The 15,090-nt window shown below is 41.7% G+C and overlaps 1 protein-coding gene across 5 annotated transcripts in view; it reads left to right on the top strand.

Annotated features, from left to right (window-relative positions):
* The first annotated feature begins 12,409 nt into the window (after positions 1–12,409).
* Positions 12,410–15,090, top strand: part of LOC127934239 (latent-transforming growth factor beta-binding protein 4) — a 73,678-nt gene continuing 70,997 nt past the window's right edge. For 4 of the 5 annotated variants that reach the window (XM_052531479.1, XM_052531477.1, XM_052531480.1 and 1 more), the window contains exon 1: positions 12,411–12,731. In XM_052531479.1, coding sequence (XP_052387439.1) covers positions 12,535–12,731 — 197 coding nt within the window. In that variant the 5' untranslated portion in view covers positions 12,411–12,534. Of the gene's footprint in view, positions 12,732–15,090 lie in introns of all 5 variants that reach the window. The other variant, XM_052531476.1, reaches the window with a different exon arrangement.

Raw genomic sequence — 15,090 nt, 5'->3', positions numbered from 1 at the left:
ATAAGTTATCAGTGAAGTTTAAGTGAACTTCACATCATACTTTAAAGGGTTAGTTCACCCAAAAAAGACGATGTCATTAATAACTCACCCTTATGCTGTTCCAAACATGTAAGACCTCCTTTTATCTTCGGAACACAGTTTAAGATATTTTAGATTTAGTCTGAGAGCTCTCAGTCCCTCCATTGAAGCTGTGTGTACGGTATACTGTCCATGTCCAGAAAGGTAAGAGAAACATCATCAAAGTAGTCCATGTGACATCAGAGGGTCCGTTAGAATTTTTTGAAGCATCGGAAATACATTTTGGTCCAAAAATAGCAAAAACGACGACTTTATTCAGCATTGTCTTCTCTTCCGTGTCTGTGTGAGAGAGAGTTCAAATCAAAACAGTCTGGATATCCGGTTCGCGAACGAATCATTCAGTTCACCAAATCGAACTGAATCGTTTTAAACTGTTCGCATCTCTAATACGCATTTTGGACCAAATGCTCATTTTCACATAACATCGGTGTACCACTATACACATCCATATAACCTTTCTAGTACAAGTAACATTACTGTACCGCTATGCCTGTAAATGTTCAACTGTAACAGCTTTTACATAACTTTTAACCTTGAAGCTTAACTAATGACTGCTAATATCCTTACAATGTTTTGGATTATGTGCACTTTAGATGTTGTGAAGATTACAGATGGGCATAATTACTTTTCAAAAAAATAAGTGAGGAGACCATCCTGCTACCCAACCAAGCACGATGTGGTCTCATGATCAATCCACCCCAACTAAAAACTCTCTCTACTGGCGCAGAGGAAGCGGGGACTGACAACAGTTACCATTTTATCACTTTCTGTAACAGCAATGGATAATCTAATGCTAATTTCACTGGATGGTGCGTTTTAATGCAGGGTAAAATACACACTAGTCAAAGTTTTTTTTAGTTACGGAGGGCATACTGTCACGGTTTACGCTGCCTGAAGGAATACGGAGTCGAGGATAAACGGAATAAGGCTTTTAATATATACCATTCATGGAGCACAGCGATAGACACACGTAAGTGAGTGATTTAGTCACAAGTGAGGCGACCCGACAAAACAGAACTGAAAGGACAAGGCTTATATACAAAAGGATAATTGGGGAAACACCGGTGGATGGCATGACTAAATTAACAGGGACATGGAACACATGAGGAATAGAATAGACACACCTGGGAAATAATCAAACCAAACACGGAAAGACAGAAACTGGGTCACGGGCAAAAACACACTAAATGAGTCCAGGTGTGACAGTACTCCCCCCTCCCGGTAGGTGCATCCTCGCACCGTGGAAACAACCGAGGGAGGCGTGGGTGGGAACTTGGGAGGAGGTTCCGGTGGAGGACGGACTCCCAGGAGGGGGCCAGCAGACAGGGACCACGGAGGAAGGAGCCAGGGAGGAGACGACAGAGGGAGGAGCCAGGGAGGAGACAGGAGCAGGAGGAGCCAGATGGTCCACCAGAGACCAGCCAGGACGGAGATCCAAGGTGGAGTCGACGGCGGGAGGAGCCATGGTGAAGGAGGGGTCGACGACACCAGGGGGCCGACAGGCGGAGACTGCACCGGTGGGTGAGGAGCCCAAGATGGAGCAGCACAGCCGCAGAGCCAGGGGGACGTCGAGGTTCCGGAGGGCCTAGGTGGAGCAGAAGGCTCAGGCAACCAAGGCAGAGGCGGGTCCTGGCAGACCGCTGTGGAGCCGGAGCGACCGAGGATGGAGGTGGAACCGGAGGGAAGGAGGAGCCTGACAGAGCCGGAGGGATGGAAAGACGAGGTGGAACCGGAGGAGTGGAGTCCCGAGGCGGCGGATGGTCGACGACTGACCAAGGTGGAGCCGGAGGGACGAGGGAGCCTGGTGGAGCAGGTGGGAAGACAGGCCACGGTGGAGACGAGGGAGCTAAGAGCCAAGGCGGAGCCGCTGGGTCAAAGGACCGAGGAGGAATCCAGGGCTCGGAGGCTGGAGCCGGAGACAGGGCCTTAACGTGCCAAGGCGGAGCTGGAGACTGGCAGTCCAGCGGCGAACCATCGCGCCCCGATGGCGCGGACTGAGGGTGAGCTGCGGGACTGACTGGCACCAGCAGGGATGACGAGGAACTGGCTGGTCTAGGAGGAGAGAGGAGAAGGATGGGAGGAAGGACAGGAGGATCAGGACTGGATGGAACCAGCGAAAGTGGGGCAGAGGGACCAGCAGGTCCTGGAGGAGGTGGGAGAGGGAGGCTGGGAGGGAACACAGGAGATACAGAAGATTCAGAGCTGGGCGGAACCAGCGGACACACAGAAGATTCAGGACTGGGTGGAACCAGCGGACACACAGAAGATTCAGGGCTGGGCGGAACCAGCGGAGAAACAGAAAACTCAGGGCTGGGCGGAACCAGCGGAGAAACAGAAGACTCAGGGCTGGGCAGAACCAGCGGAGACATAGAAGACTCAGGGCTGGGCGGAACCAGCGGAGAAACAGAAAACTCAGGGCTGGGCAGAACCAGCGGAGAAACAGAAAACTCAGGGCTGGGCAGAACCAGCGGAGAAACAGAAAACTCAGGGCTGGGCAGAACCAGCGGAGAAACAGAAAACGCAGGGCTGGGCAGAACCAGCGGAGACATAGAAGACTCAGGGCTGGGCGGAACCAGCGGAGACATAGAGGACTCAGGGCTGGGCGGAACCAGCGGAGAAACAAAACTCAGGGCTGGGCGGAACCAGCGGAGAAACAGAAAACTCAGGGCTGGGCAGAACCAGCGGAGAAACAGAAAACTCAGGGCTGGGCAGAACCAGCGGAGAAACAGAAAACGCAGGGCTGGGCAGAACCAGCGGAGAAACAGAAAACGCAGGGCTGGGAAGAACCAGCGGAGAAACAGAAAACTCAGGGCTGGGAAGAACCAGCGGAGAAACAGAAAACTCAGGGCTGGGAAGAACCAGCGGAGAAACAGAAAACTCAGGGCTGGGCGGAACCAGCGGAAATGGAGCAGAGGAAATGACTGGAGGAGATAGGAGTGGGAGACTGAGAGGGTATACAGGGGAGTCAGGGCTGGACGGAACCAGCGGAGAAACAGGAATATTAGGGATTACCTCCATAGACCAGTCCATCAGATCCAGAACTTGCTCCATATGACTTTCAGAGACCGCATACAGCTCACCCTCAGTCGCAGGAGTGTGGGCAGGGCTTTCCTCCACGCCCCCGATCTCCACGAGGACTCCCACGATGCACGGTGTTGCCGGCTCACACACCTGGTCAGTCGCGCTCTCGAGTTCCGGCTCCCTGTCGGTGAATGGCTCGGGCTCTGCGGCTGCGGTGGGCTCTGGCTCCGTGTAGCGAGATGGTGGCTGGCTGGTCTCTGGGTCGGGAGTGGGACTGGCGAGATCCTCAATGGGGCAGACGGTGAAAGGTGAGCCATTTCTCACCAGAGTCCACCCCACGAATGCGGCGAAATCCTCCCGAGGACCATCTTCAGGCGACAACGCTCTGCACTTGGAGTTCAGGCTGGTGTTGTAGAAGGTGCAGAGCGCGTCGTCCGGGTAGCTGGTGGCATTAGCTAATAGAAGAAACTGTCTGGTATGGTCCTCAAGAGAACGTCCTTCCTGCTTCAGCAGGAGGATGAGGAATTCGGGACGATAGAGGGGATCCATAGAAACTAAAAAAAGAAAAGACTGTGAAAAAACGAAAGCAAACGGAGGGAAAAACGCAGTTTTATACTTTCATTTTTTTTTGGGTCGGGTCTTCTGTCACGGTTTATGCTGCCTGAAGGAATACGGAGTCGAGGATAAACGGAATAAGGCTTTTAATATATACCATTCATGGAGCACAGCGATAGACACACGTAAGTGAGTGATTTAGTCACAAGTGAGGCGACCCAACAAAACAGAACTGAAAGGACAAGGCTTATGTACAAAAGGATAATTGGGGAAACACAGGTGGATGGCATGACTAAATTAACAGGGACATGGAACACATGAGGAATAGAATAGACACACCTGGGAACTAATCAAACCAAACACGGAAAGACAGAAACTGGGTCACGGGCAAAAACACACTAAATGAGTCCAGGTGTGACACATACACACAAGAGCCGACTGACTGTCCAGGAAAATTTCATCCAAAAGTGTGTATGTGCCAGGGGAAGAAAGCTGGATCAAATGCCATATAAGTTCAATGCATTCTGTCAGACATTTTTTTTGAGGGGGAGATGTTTAGTGTTGAGATAGTCAGTCTGTGTCTGTATTCATTATATAATTGAATTAAACAATATTAGTTTTTTTTTTTCTTTGACCATTTTGTCCTACTTTGTAAAAATAACACAGTTGAGAGAAATAATGTAGCAATGTGGCTTTCTGGAAAGCGGGATCACTACAGGCGGATGGCAGGAGGGTAACTTAAGGCCGGTGACACACTGGCTGCGTGGCGTCTCTGCTGCGTGCTAGAAGCGTGGTGGCTGCTTCGCGTTTTCTGTGTCTTTATACACCAGGAGCGTGCCTGCACGCGGCGCTTGGCGCGCTGCTGCGGCTGTAGGTGACATAGAGGGGTTGTCATGAAGGCTCTTGTCTTCATGACAACAATATCAACTTTTTTTTTTTGTTTTTTTTTTTACACACCTACTGATAGGACACCGTCAACAGTATTGATGGCAAAATAGAGTATGTTTGACAGGTGCAATAATTGAAAATCGATCATTATTAATTTATTTTTTAAATTACATTTATATCTGAATTTATGTCAACCTATAGACTTTCAAATATAAAAATGTCATGAATTAATATGTATTTGTGTACAAAATGACATATAAACATATTTTCCTAGTATATTTTGCCTGGAAACACTTCCAACATGCACGCGTGTCGCGTGAAAAATAGGCGTCGGTTCTATTTCTAGCATGCACGGGTTTTCCGCGCGTCTCACGCAGGCAGTCTGCAAGATCTAACCTGTTAACATGGGAGCCGAATTAAAAACAGACACGCCACGCAGCTGAGACGTGATACTGTGGTTACAGTAATAATCACCAAATATTTTGATTGGGACTCGAGTGGACTCGGGCATAAGTCCCATTCCTAATATGTTCGAGTCCGAGTCAATACCGAGTCAAAATGCACACGAGTCCATGACAAGACAGAGACCATTAAAATATGGTCTCGAGACCGAGTCCAAGACCGAGTCCGAGTCTCGAGTACTCAACACTGTGACAGGGTATGTGCTGTCATAAGTGCCAGTCTCAGGTTTATATGGGAATTGTAGCTTCTAACGGCAGCTGCATGAAATATGAAATATACTATATCCTTCATAGATATGTAGGAGGTAGATTCCATGCACATTCTACTGCTTTTGATGTACTGTTTTTCACAAACTTTATAGTAAGAAGGTATTGAATTTCAGATGCAGTGATGGCATTCTAAAATGCGGTGCTCAACATTAGTCAGTTGTGGCCTAATGGTTAGTGAGTCAGACCTATACCCTGAAGGTTGTGGGTTTGATTCCCTGTTCTGGCAGACATTTTTTTTTTTTGTTAGAAGCATCCCAGTTGCTATAGAAACAGTCAGCGTTCTGAGATGTGCTCTTAGGGCTGCACATGCACACTGGCTGATCTAGCCTGAAAAATACATTGTAATAACGCAATTTGAGCAAAAGTAACAACATTTATGACACAGTTGTCATCAGATTTCTTTGCTGATTTCAAATACGAAATGTAATCGTAAGCTTAGTGAACAGTTTTAGACAATTTGATGATTCCAAATTCGATTGCATGCCCGAGAGATGTTTCAAAGATGGCCACCCAGTGACATGACTTGTCTTATAAGGACTTTGGCTATGTTTACACTAGTGAGTTTCTGTTTTAAAATGCATAACTTTTGCTACAGTTACCTGTTGTATACACTATTCAGGTGTTTTCGACTCTCGAAAACTGAGACTTTCGAACTCGCTCCCAACATTCACTCTGTGTGTCCTTGACAACCGCGTAAACAATAACATCATGCACATTGTTGTACATGCACGGATGGTCATGTGACATGTTTTCGGTTGTGTAGTGTGGACAGAGATCGTTTCTGAAATGCAGTGAAGACGCAAGTGTAGAAAAGGATCTTTTTTCATCTCAAAATGCTGTTTTAAAATGAAAACTCACTAGTGTAAAAATTGCTTTAGATGGGTTAAATGCAGAACACAAGTTCTGAGCATAACATACTTTGCTTACACGTCATGTCACTAACTTTTAAAAAATGCATCTTTTTCCATTCCACTCCATTGCATCTTGAGTTTTTAACCACATTTGTAACTTGTCTTAGGCTGTGTGTCCACCAAAGCATTTCTAGCCACCGTTTAGCTAGACTCATGGTGAATTAAATGTTTCTCCAAGCATTATTTTTTCTTATTAATATTCTCATCTGTCATCTGGTATAAACATGGATTATTTGTAGACCAGCAGTATTTACTTCCGCTGTTGTTTAGTTGTTGATCAATTAATCATTGTTGTGCACTGACTGTTGTTACTGTAAATATTTCACATTATCATTATTTTCTGGGCAATTCAAAAAAAAAAAAAGTTGAAAAGTGTAGTAGCGGCATCTCCATCCATCATTGTCTTTTCCTCTAGTGACCCCTGGGTTATAGCACACTGACCTCTGACCTCTAATTATATTCCAAGTGCTCATTAGAAACATGTCCAGGTGAGGGCAAAGTGGGCACACTGCTGTAATTGCCCATTATAACATTTCAGCCACTTCTGCAACTTCGCTCTCTCTCTCTCTGCCGGATCCCTGAGGCCTTACACAATTAGTTCAGTGTCAGGCTTCATCAGAGGAAAGTCTCTTCTGTTAATCCACAGCCTGGTCTACAGGCCTCAATACTTTCTGCACTGAAAGCAAGACTATTATTCACCTTCAAAAGTCACAGCACTTTCCAGAAGAGCATATGGCATTCAGAGGGATCCTGTTTCACTCTCTTTGGCACTTTTGGAAAAGAAGAATGCTTAATTTAACTAAATGTGCACATGTAGTATACGAAAATGTTAAAAAAAAATAAAATAAAAAAAATAAAAAAAACTCTACTTGCAAGTAAAATAATATTAATTAAATTAAAGACCACTTAAGTGAGAGACATGACTATGTTTCTCAACACACTTAAGCACACTTTTAAAAGTCCCATTAACAGATTTAAAGTACATTTTAAATCATTATATTTTAATAATGTTTTGTCTGTCATGTTATTTTGAAGTAAAGACAAACACACTAAATCTCACGTAAAGTACTTGATTAGTTTAACCTGGGATTTGATATTACATTTAAAGTTAATATATTTTAAATGTACTAAATACAGCTTAATTTTATGTGTAATTATAATATAAAAAATAAATAAAATGAAATAAAATATCAATGGGACATATAATTTTCAGTAGAAATTACATTAAAATATGTTAGTTTACCGTAGATGTTTGTCAGTACATTCAAAAACAACTTTGACCATATTTAACATATTTAAAAGTAATTATAGAAATAATTATGGAATTATATATATATACATATGTAATTTTTAAGTGAGTCAAAAAACACTAACTGCATTTCATATAATAGAATATATTTTAATTATATTGTAAATAGCACGCATATAAGTGTCTGAAAATATCACATTCAGTTTGCATTTAAGTATATTCTTTCTATAAGATGTACTCTCTTTAAAAGTATGCAAAAGTGCAAAAGTGTACTTCTTTGCATTCCAAGCTCTTGATAACGAATTAATGATTTTTAAAAGGAAAATAATACTTTTTGGATCCATCAAATGCTTCTTCAATAATAATAAAGATAAATGTATTTTCCTCCAATCAATCTTCATGCCTCCAATCCTATTGAGTAAGCAAAGCCCTGTGAAACCTTATGGAGTATTCAGGTCTCTGTTGGCTTCTCACCAGTCAAAGGCTGTGGTCAACCAGAAACTTGGACAGAATGTACTGGTGATGTCAGCTGGAGTCTTTCCATTCCTGATCTTAACTCCAGTCCAAAACCAGCACAGATGACCAGATGATGAATGTGACATCCGTCCATGTTTGTAGAAGGACTGTCCATTCATCCAGAGGGACATACTGAGTGTAACGTGATTCCTTTGTGAGAGGACTTTGACACGGGAGACATGGGGGATATGTACAGACACATGCTGCGGTCAGTGAAGAGTGGACATGAAGATGTTAACGCTGGGTGTGCAACGAACAGGAGATCTGTGGGTCAGGAGGACATACTTAAGGTAAAATAAGATCAGACAAACATTAAATCAGAAGCAGAACATACATCAACGCTTTGCATTACAGTGAAGAATACAAAAAGAAAGACTAATGAGGACATCTGTGATGTTTTTCATCCAAATTTTATTTCAAGGTTATTTTTTTAAAGCCTCAATGTCTCAATGTGTTTGTATGTGAGAAGCGTCTCTCCATTCAAACAATGTGTAGAATGGTTGTGCTGTTGACTCTAAACCAGCAGTTACCACATCAATTGCCATCACTTGCCTTCAATGAGAAATGACTAATCCTGGATTTTACGATAAACTATAAAAATGATACTGATGACAATGAAAACAAAAATGTCTTCATTCCCTTATTCCCTAAAATTCTATTAATTTTCTCAAGCTGCTCCAAATGATCAGCATTGTCCTGTTCAGTGAAAAGTTTGGTTTTACTCTGCTTGTTAGTGCCATCTAGTGAATATGATGCTCAATAGCACACATTCATCACAAATTAAAAAGGGGTTTCACATTTGTCAAAGAAAGAATTTGTCAGGGACATTTCATGTCATGCACTAAACACACACACACAAGCTTAAATATTCCTAAAGAGTATTAATAAGTATAAAAATCATTAATAAGTAGTAAATTATTTAATACATAATTTAATTTATTTAAATGTATTAATCAATATTTAACATTATTTATTATCTAATATGTTTATGTTTAATATAAAGCTAAATATAATTTAACACACACTAATTGTGTTTTCCTGTTTTATGGGTTCATTCCATAAGCAAAATTGTTCGCTTTCAAGGGAACTTCGAACTGCGTCCTCTAGGGGTCACTATGGGGAACACCTCGTCGTGACCTGTGTCTGTGCAAGCATACATTAAAAAAACACCCACAAGTTGGCCAGCGACAGCCTCGTCACTATCCACCGAACTATAGAATAATTAGGCACCAGGAGAACATGTCATTTTCTTCTTCGTCTTCACTGACTTTTCTTTTTGAACTGTGCATTTGAACGTGGTAAGAGCAATCTTTCTCTATCAATCATGGCGACTATTAGCAAATCATTTAGACAGTGTGTGCATCCGTGTCATCGACATTTGACACACGATGAGACACACAATCTTTGCGTTTTTTGTTTGGGTGAAGAGCACGCACGTGATGTACTTGAGGGAGCAATCTGCGTGCATCGCGAGTGTTTTTCAATGAAAAAGCTCCGCTCTCGTTTGTCTCCATCTGCTTCCCGCAGTTTAGGACCCACTGCTGCTGAGGCACGAGGAGAATAAGCTCATGGGGATCACAGGTGGATCTGGCTGAGGAGTTTAGAGAGGGACTTCCCCTCTCGCGCTTGTCAGCTGTGGATGAGAGAGAGCCACTGGAGGATGATGTTATTTCATTAACACTTTCCGATCCAGAGGCTAGTGCTCTGCTGTTTTCAGACCACGAAGAGCAAGAGATGTCCGAGGATGGCGAAGAAGCTGAGGCTGAGCTTTCTCTTTCCTCCTGCCCTGTGTAAGAAGAGCTGTTGGAGGTTATGGATTGTGCCACGGCAAAGTTGGACTTATAATGGAAGTGTGCTAGTAATTTGTGAGAATCTTCTTGTATAATGTTGTCTCAGGCAGTGCTCCCCTCGCCTCAGAGGATTGTATTTGAGCTTACCTCTCCCGTTCGCTTTGGCACCTCTGCTATAGTGTTCTTGTGGCTCAGCGGTAGAGCATTTCTTTATCTGTGCAAAAGGTTTTGAGTTCAATTCCCTGGGGAACACATGTTAAGTAAAAAAAAAAAAAAAAAAATGTTAGCCTGAATGCACTGTAAGTCGCTTTGGATAAAAGTGTCTGGTAAATGTAAACATGTAATGTAAACATCTATGCTTAGGAAGCTTTTAGTACACATGCTAAACTCTGTGTACTTTTTGAAATCCATATGGTGGCAAGTGTGCACGTTGAACACTTTGCACACTTTCTAAAATTCAGTTTTGTTCCCTTTTATTAGAGTTGGTTTGACCGTGGTTCCTTGGGCTTCCCTCAAACAGTGTGTCTTTAATAATACATTTCAAGCATTGCTTCCCTCAACATGCAGGGCTATCGCTTCCCCTTAAGCACCTGGAGTGCCACGAGAGCCCCTTAGAACAGTATCTTAAAATCCATGTTATGGTAAGTGTGCATGTGAAGTTTGGGTATGTAGCGCAGGCCTTTGGCTGTAAGGGATAATGTCACGGACAGCCGTCTAATGTCCCAGGGGCAACCCCCAATGGTAGAGTTGATACTTAGTACTCACCTTGGTTCTGGCCTACACTCCCCTCGGCATGGTTGCATGGGTATACTGTTCCCCATAGCAACTCTTAGAGGATGCATTTTGAGGTTCCCTTCACAGGGAACGTCTCAGGTTACAAATGAAACCATGGTTCCCTGAGTAGGGAATGAGACACTGTGTCCTCTAGCTCTCAGCCATGCTTCAGACACAAGCTTCAGACGAAGAACTGGATGAGGTGTTTTCACCCGGTGCCTATTTATCTATTATCATACTGATAGTGACGTCAGGGGCAGTCGCCGGCCAACTTATTGGTGATTTTTCAATGTATGCTTCAGACACAGGTCACGATGAGACATTTCCCAATAGTGACCCCTAGAGGACGCAGTGTCTCATTCCCTGCTCAGGGAACAATGGTTAAAATCGTAACCTGAATTGTTTTTCTACTGTACAAACTGTACTGTATTTTTTATACCCTTGCCCTAAACCTACCCCTTGCACAATACTACATCAAATCTTGTTTCCTAATAAGGACCAAAAAAAAAAAAAAAAAAACTCCCTATAATTTACTGGTGTTACTATCCTTGTAGGGAGATTTGGTCCTTTTAAAGTAGGGAATACGAGGCAGGCACACACACACACACACACTAAGTATAATAAATAAAGTAAATCATTCTAATTCAAAAGCTGAAGAAAATATAAATGAGATCATATTATGCATTCCCTGGAAATCAAACCCTTGACTCTGGTGTTGCTAGCACCATGCTTTACTGTTTTCAGTGTATTAGTACCTCGAAACACCATTGGTTCTGATGTGAATTAAGGAACATGTCTCTCTCACAGGAACAGCCCACAGACATCTGGACTCCAGCAGCGTCTGGTCAGGAGGAGCCAGCGGCCCAAGAGAGAGAGAGAGTATTCTGCCTGATCGGGGTCATTGCTATCATCCTCAATCTTCTAGTGGTGGTGTTAGTGTACATTTACACCCCTGCGTGAAGAGAAGTTCATTACCCAACACTTCAGACATCTGGACGGCTTCACTGTCACTGCCCGTAATAAAAACGACCAGACATTGTGTTTGTTATGGTGAGCAGGCTGGGAATATACAGTACATATCTCTCATGCCAGTGTGTCGTGTTATATTTGTCTTAAGGATGATGAAGTTTAAGCTAAGCATATATCAGTGTCCTTTAATTACTACAGATTAATGAATGTTAACTGTGGATCCTGCTGTTTTCTACATGCTATTTTCTAAATGCACAAGCTTCTATGAAACAGGGAAATAATCTCTAAATGTAAATATTTGAGACATTTCACTTTCCTGATAAATTTCATAGCGTCCCCTTAAATAGTAAAACCCTTAATGACACAAACATCAGGATGGAACACAAACATAAAGATTTGTTGAATTCTGCGATGTTTGTCATTTAAGTAAGGTTGTCTCACTTTTAAACGTAAATAAAATTATTAAAACTTTTATTCTGGTATCATTAAATCAAAATGAAAAAAATGGTTAAAAGTGTCTTATCTGTAAGATTTATATTTACATTAACTGCTTTCAAAATGACTTTTACAAAGTACTTTATTGTTGTTATTTTCCTTTTTAGCTGCAATGGCTAAGCTAAAGGCTACATAAATAAAGTTTTTTACAAATATTAAATGCATATTAAATAATGTCATGGATACGCATTCATACGTCATGATTTAAACGTGAATATAGGTAATGTCACCATGTTGTAACATGCTAAAGTAAAAAAAAAAAAAAAAAAAAAAAAAAAAATTGAGAAGAAGAAGCTTTACATCTGAAAATGTAAATGTTTATCTATCTCACGCTGCTCCGAGAGCCTGAGCTCTGATTGGCTGTCTCTTAGTTACAAGCCACGAGTCACTCTGATTGGCTGAAAGTTATCCACGCATCTCTTTCATTCATGTCAGTCTGGGCTCGCGTCTGGATGAGAGAATGAATGATCGCTCTCCGAAACTCATTGACTTAGATTCAGGGCGAAACCACTTTTGAAAACGCATCAGTTGCATCAATTCACCAGCTCGGAATAACGATGTCAGAACTGTGGAGCTTGTCATTTTGCATGTCAGGAGTTCTTTTTATAACCTTCCTCTCCCTGGAGATCGCAAGCTCCTCATCAGTCAGTCATCAGATGTCTCCTGATCTCATCCATCCTCCACAGACCAGGAGCAGAGCACAGAGACACAGACATCAGCTCAACTCGACACGAACACAGACAGATCTGAAAGGGTAAGTGTCTTATTTGAAGTCATCGCAAGAGACTTTAATGAAAGTGATGTTTGTAGTGATATTGAATATATCTGAATATATGACCTCGAAACATCGTGGAAAGTGTGTGTGTGTGTATATATATATATATATATATATATATATATATATATATATATATATATATATATATAGTGAACATAAATGAGATCAGTTGTTATTTATGTATTTTTCTTTTTCTATTGTGTCACACATTTTTATTTTTATTTTCATTTGAATCTGATTCCAAAAAGGAATTCCATTTGAAATCTTGTTCACATCTTTTTTTTTTTTTTTTTTTTTCATCCACATAATTTGTGGTTTAATGGTTAAGTGGCAGTGTAGAAACTAAATAGACCTTTATTTATATTTTGTTGCTTTTCAAATGTAGTGAACATAAATGTACGGGATCAGTAATGAGGTTTTTAATATGCTATTAATATTAATATTGATTCAATCCTAAATAACCTTAATGGGATCAATTGAAACATAAATAAAGTTTTTTTTTTTTTTTTTCACTAAGTATTCAGATTATAAGTCCAAAAGTATTCTCATTTTATATTACGCCAATACTGTAATTCAGTTAGCGATTGTTTTCACATCTTTAAAGATTTTTGGATCTTGTGAAGGTATAGTTTTGAACCTTCCAGATAATGAAAATAAACAGAATTCTAATGTAATTGGAATTCCGTCTTTTAGACTTTCTTTTTGTGATACGTTTGCTTGTAAAAGAGGTAAAACAGCATGTTTACTACACATCTCATTCACTGCTTCCCTAAGTTCAACAATAGCCAGCAGTTTATCAGCCCCGGAAACATAACAGAGCACTTTAGTTCAATCAAAGCTCTTTATATTTCCAGAATGATATGAAAACATTGGCCTGTCTCAGTTCGCAGTAACAATCAGTCTGATGTTTCTCTAGACTTAAACCCGAAGTGTTGATCCTTCAAGCAATGAGGGGAATTCCTGATTATCCTAAAAAGTTTGAGACCTAGTGACTGGTCTTTGTAAGCCATAACAGAGCCTTTGCACCACTGCTCTTCTGTAACATCCCTCCTCCTCAGGACTTCATTCTGCTTTCGGTTCAACTGAGGACATTGACTGTGGAAACATGTCCATCCCGGGGCATCTGGGTTTGGTGGATGGGGGGATATGGTTGCTTAGAAGGAGAAGGAGGGTGTTGTTACGGGGTTTAGTAATGCTGACAGGCCAAACGCAGGTTCAACAGTTCAGAGCTCAGAAGGCCAAGCACAGAAAACGGCTTCATTTCAGAGCGCATCAACAGAGCCTTTCACACCTCTGAGATCTCAAAGAGAGACAAAAACCCAATTATTTCCTCCTTGACGGAGGTGCCAAGCAAAGTGGGAGCTTTGTGATAATCCAGAGGTTAACCCACATATTTGACCTCAAGGACCGCGGTTGACGTGCTGGAAAAAAGAGCCGGGGCCTAACTGCACAAACATAAATAACATTTTCAAAATATAAAAGGTTCATTTACAATCTTTATTTTATGGCCTCTATGTGTTGGAGGTGCAGAGGTTTGGAAGATGTAAGATGTTTCTTTGCATTCTGTTCACACACACACACACACACACACACACACACACACACAAAAGAGCTGTAGGCCGAGAGAATGGCATAAATGTGGGAGCAAAAGCAGCTGGTATGTTTTATTCTAGAGATTATATCCAAATTGCCACATAATTCTTCTTAAATTAGTGGATTTTACATTTTGTGATAGCAAATCAGATTTAAGGGATTGTTTACCTTAGTATGAACATTATGTCATTATTTACCAATTAGACATTCATTCTTCTGTGAAACACAAAAGGATATATTTAGCAAAATGTTCAAGCTGCTCTATTCCCGGAAGTGAATGTCAATCACGGCGGTTTCCACTTGGGTTGTATGCAAAAGAGCAGTTTGGGAACATAAGTGACTAAATAATGGCACAACTTTTATTTTTGTATTTTTTTTTTGGTGAACTATCGTGCCCAAATCTTTTTTTAAAAAAAAAGGTTGTGTTCACCGTAGCCATGTGTGCAGAATAAACACAGACATCTCTGATCACTATCGAGTCTTGCTCTAATGGGAGCCTCTTGGCTCTGTAAACATCACTCAAACCTCATTCACAATATATCACTTAGATGTCGACTCGCATTAAAACTCAAACTGGGTATGAGTCGATGGCAACTTTCCATTCTGTCAGTGTAGAAATGTCCCTATTTGGGTCTAAAAGGGGCCCAAGTGAAGGGTCAAAGCATTTATTTAGAGATCAGACAGACAGAAGGGTGGTAAAAGGTCTCAAACGAAGAAGAAATCTCAACACAGATTCAGCTTA

This window comes from Carassius gibelio, chromosome A18 (assembly GCF_023724105.1).
Source record: "Carassius gibelio isolate Cgi1373 ecotype wild population from Czech Republic chromosome A18, carGib1.2-hapl.c, whole genome shotgun sequence".
NCBI lineage: Eukaryota > Metazoa > Chordata > Actinopteri > Cypriniformes > Cyprinidae > Carassius > Carassius gibelio.
This window is presented reverse-complemented; position numbering and strand designations above follow the sequence as displayed.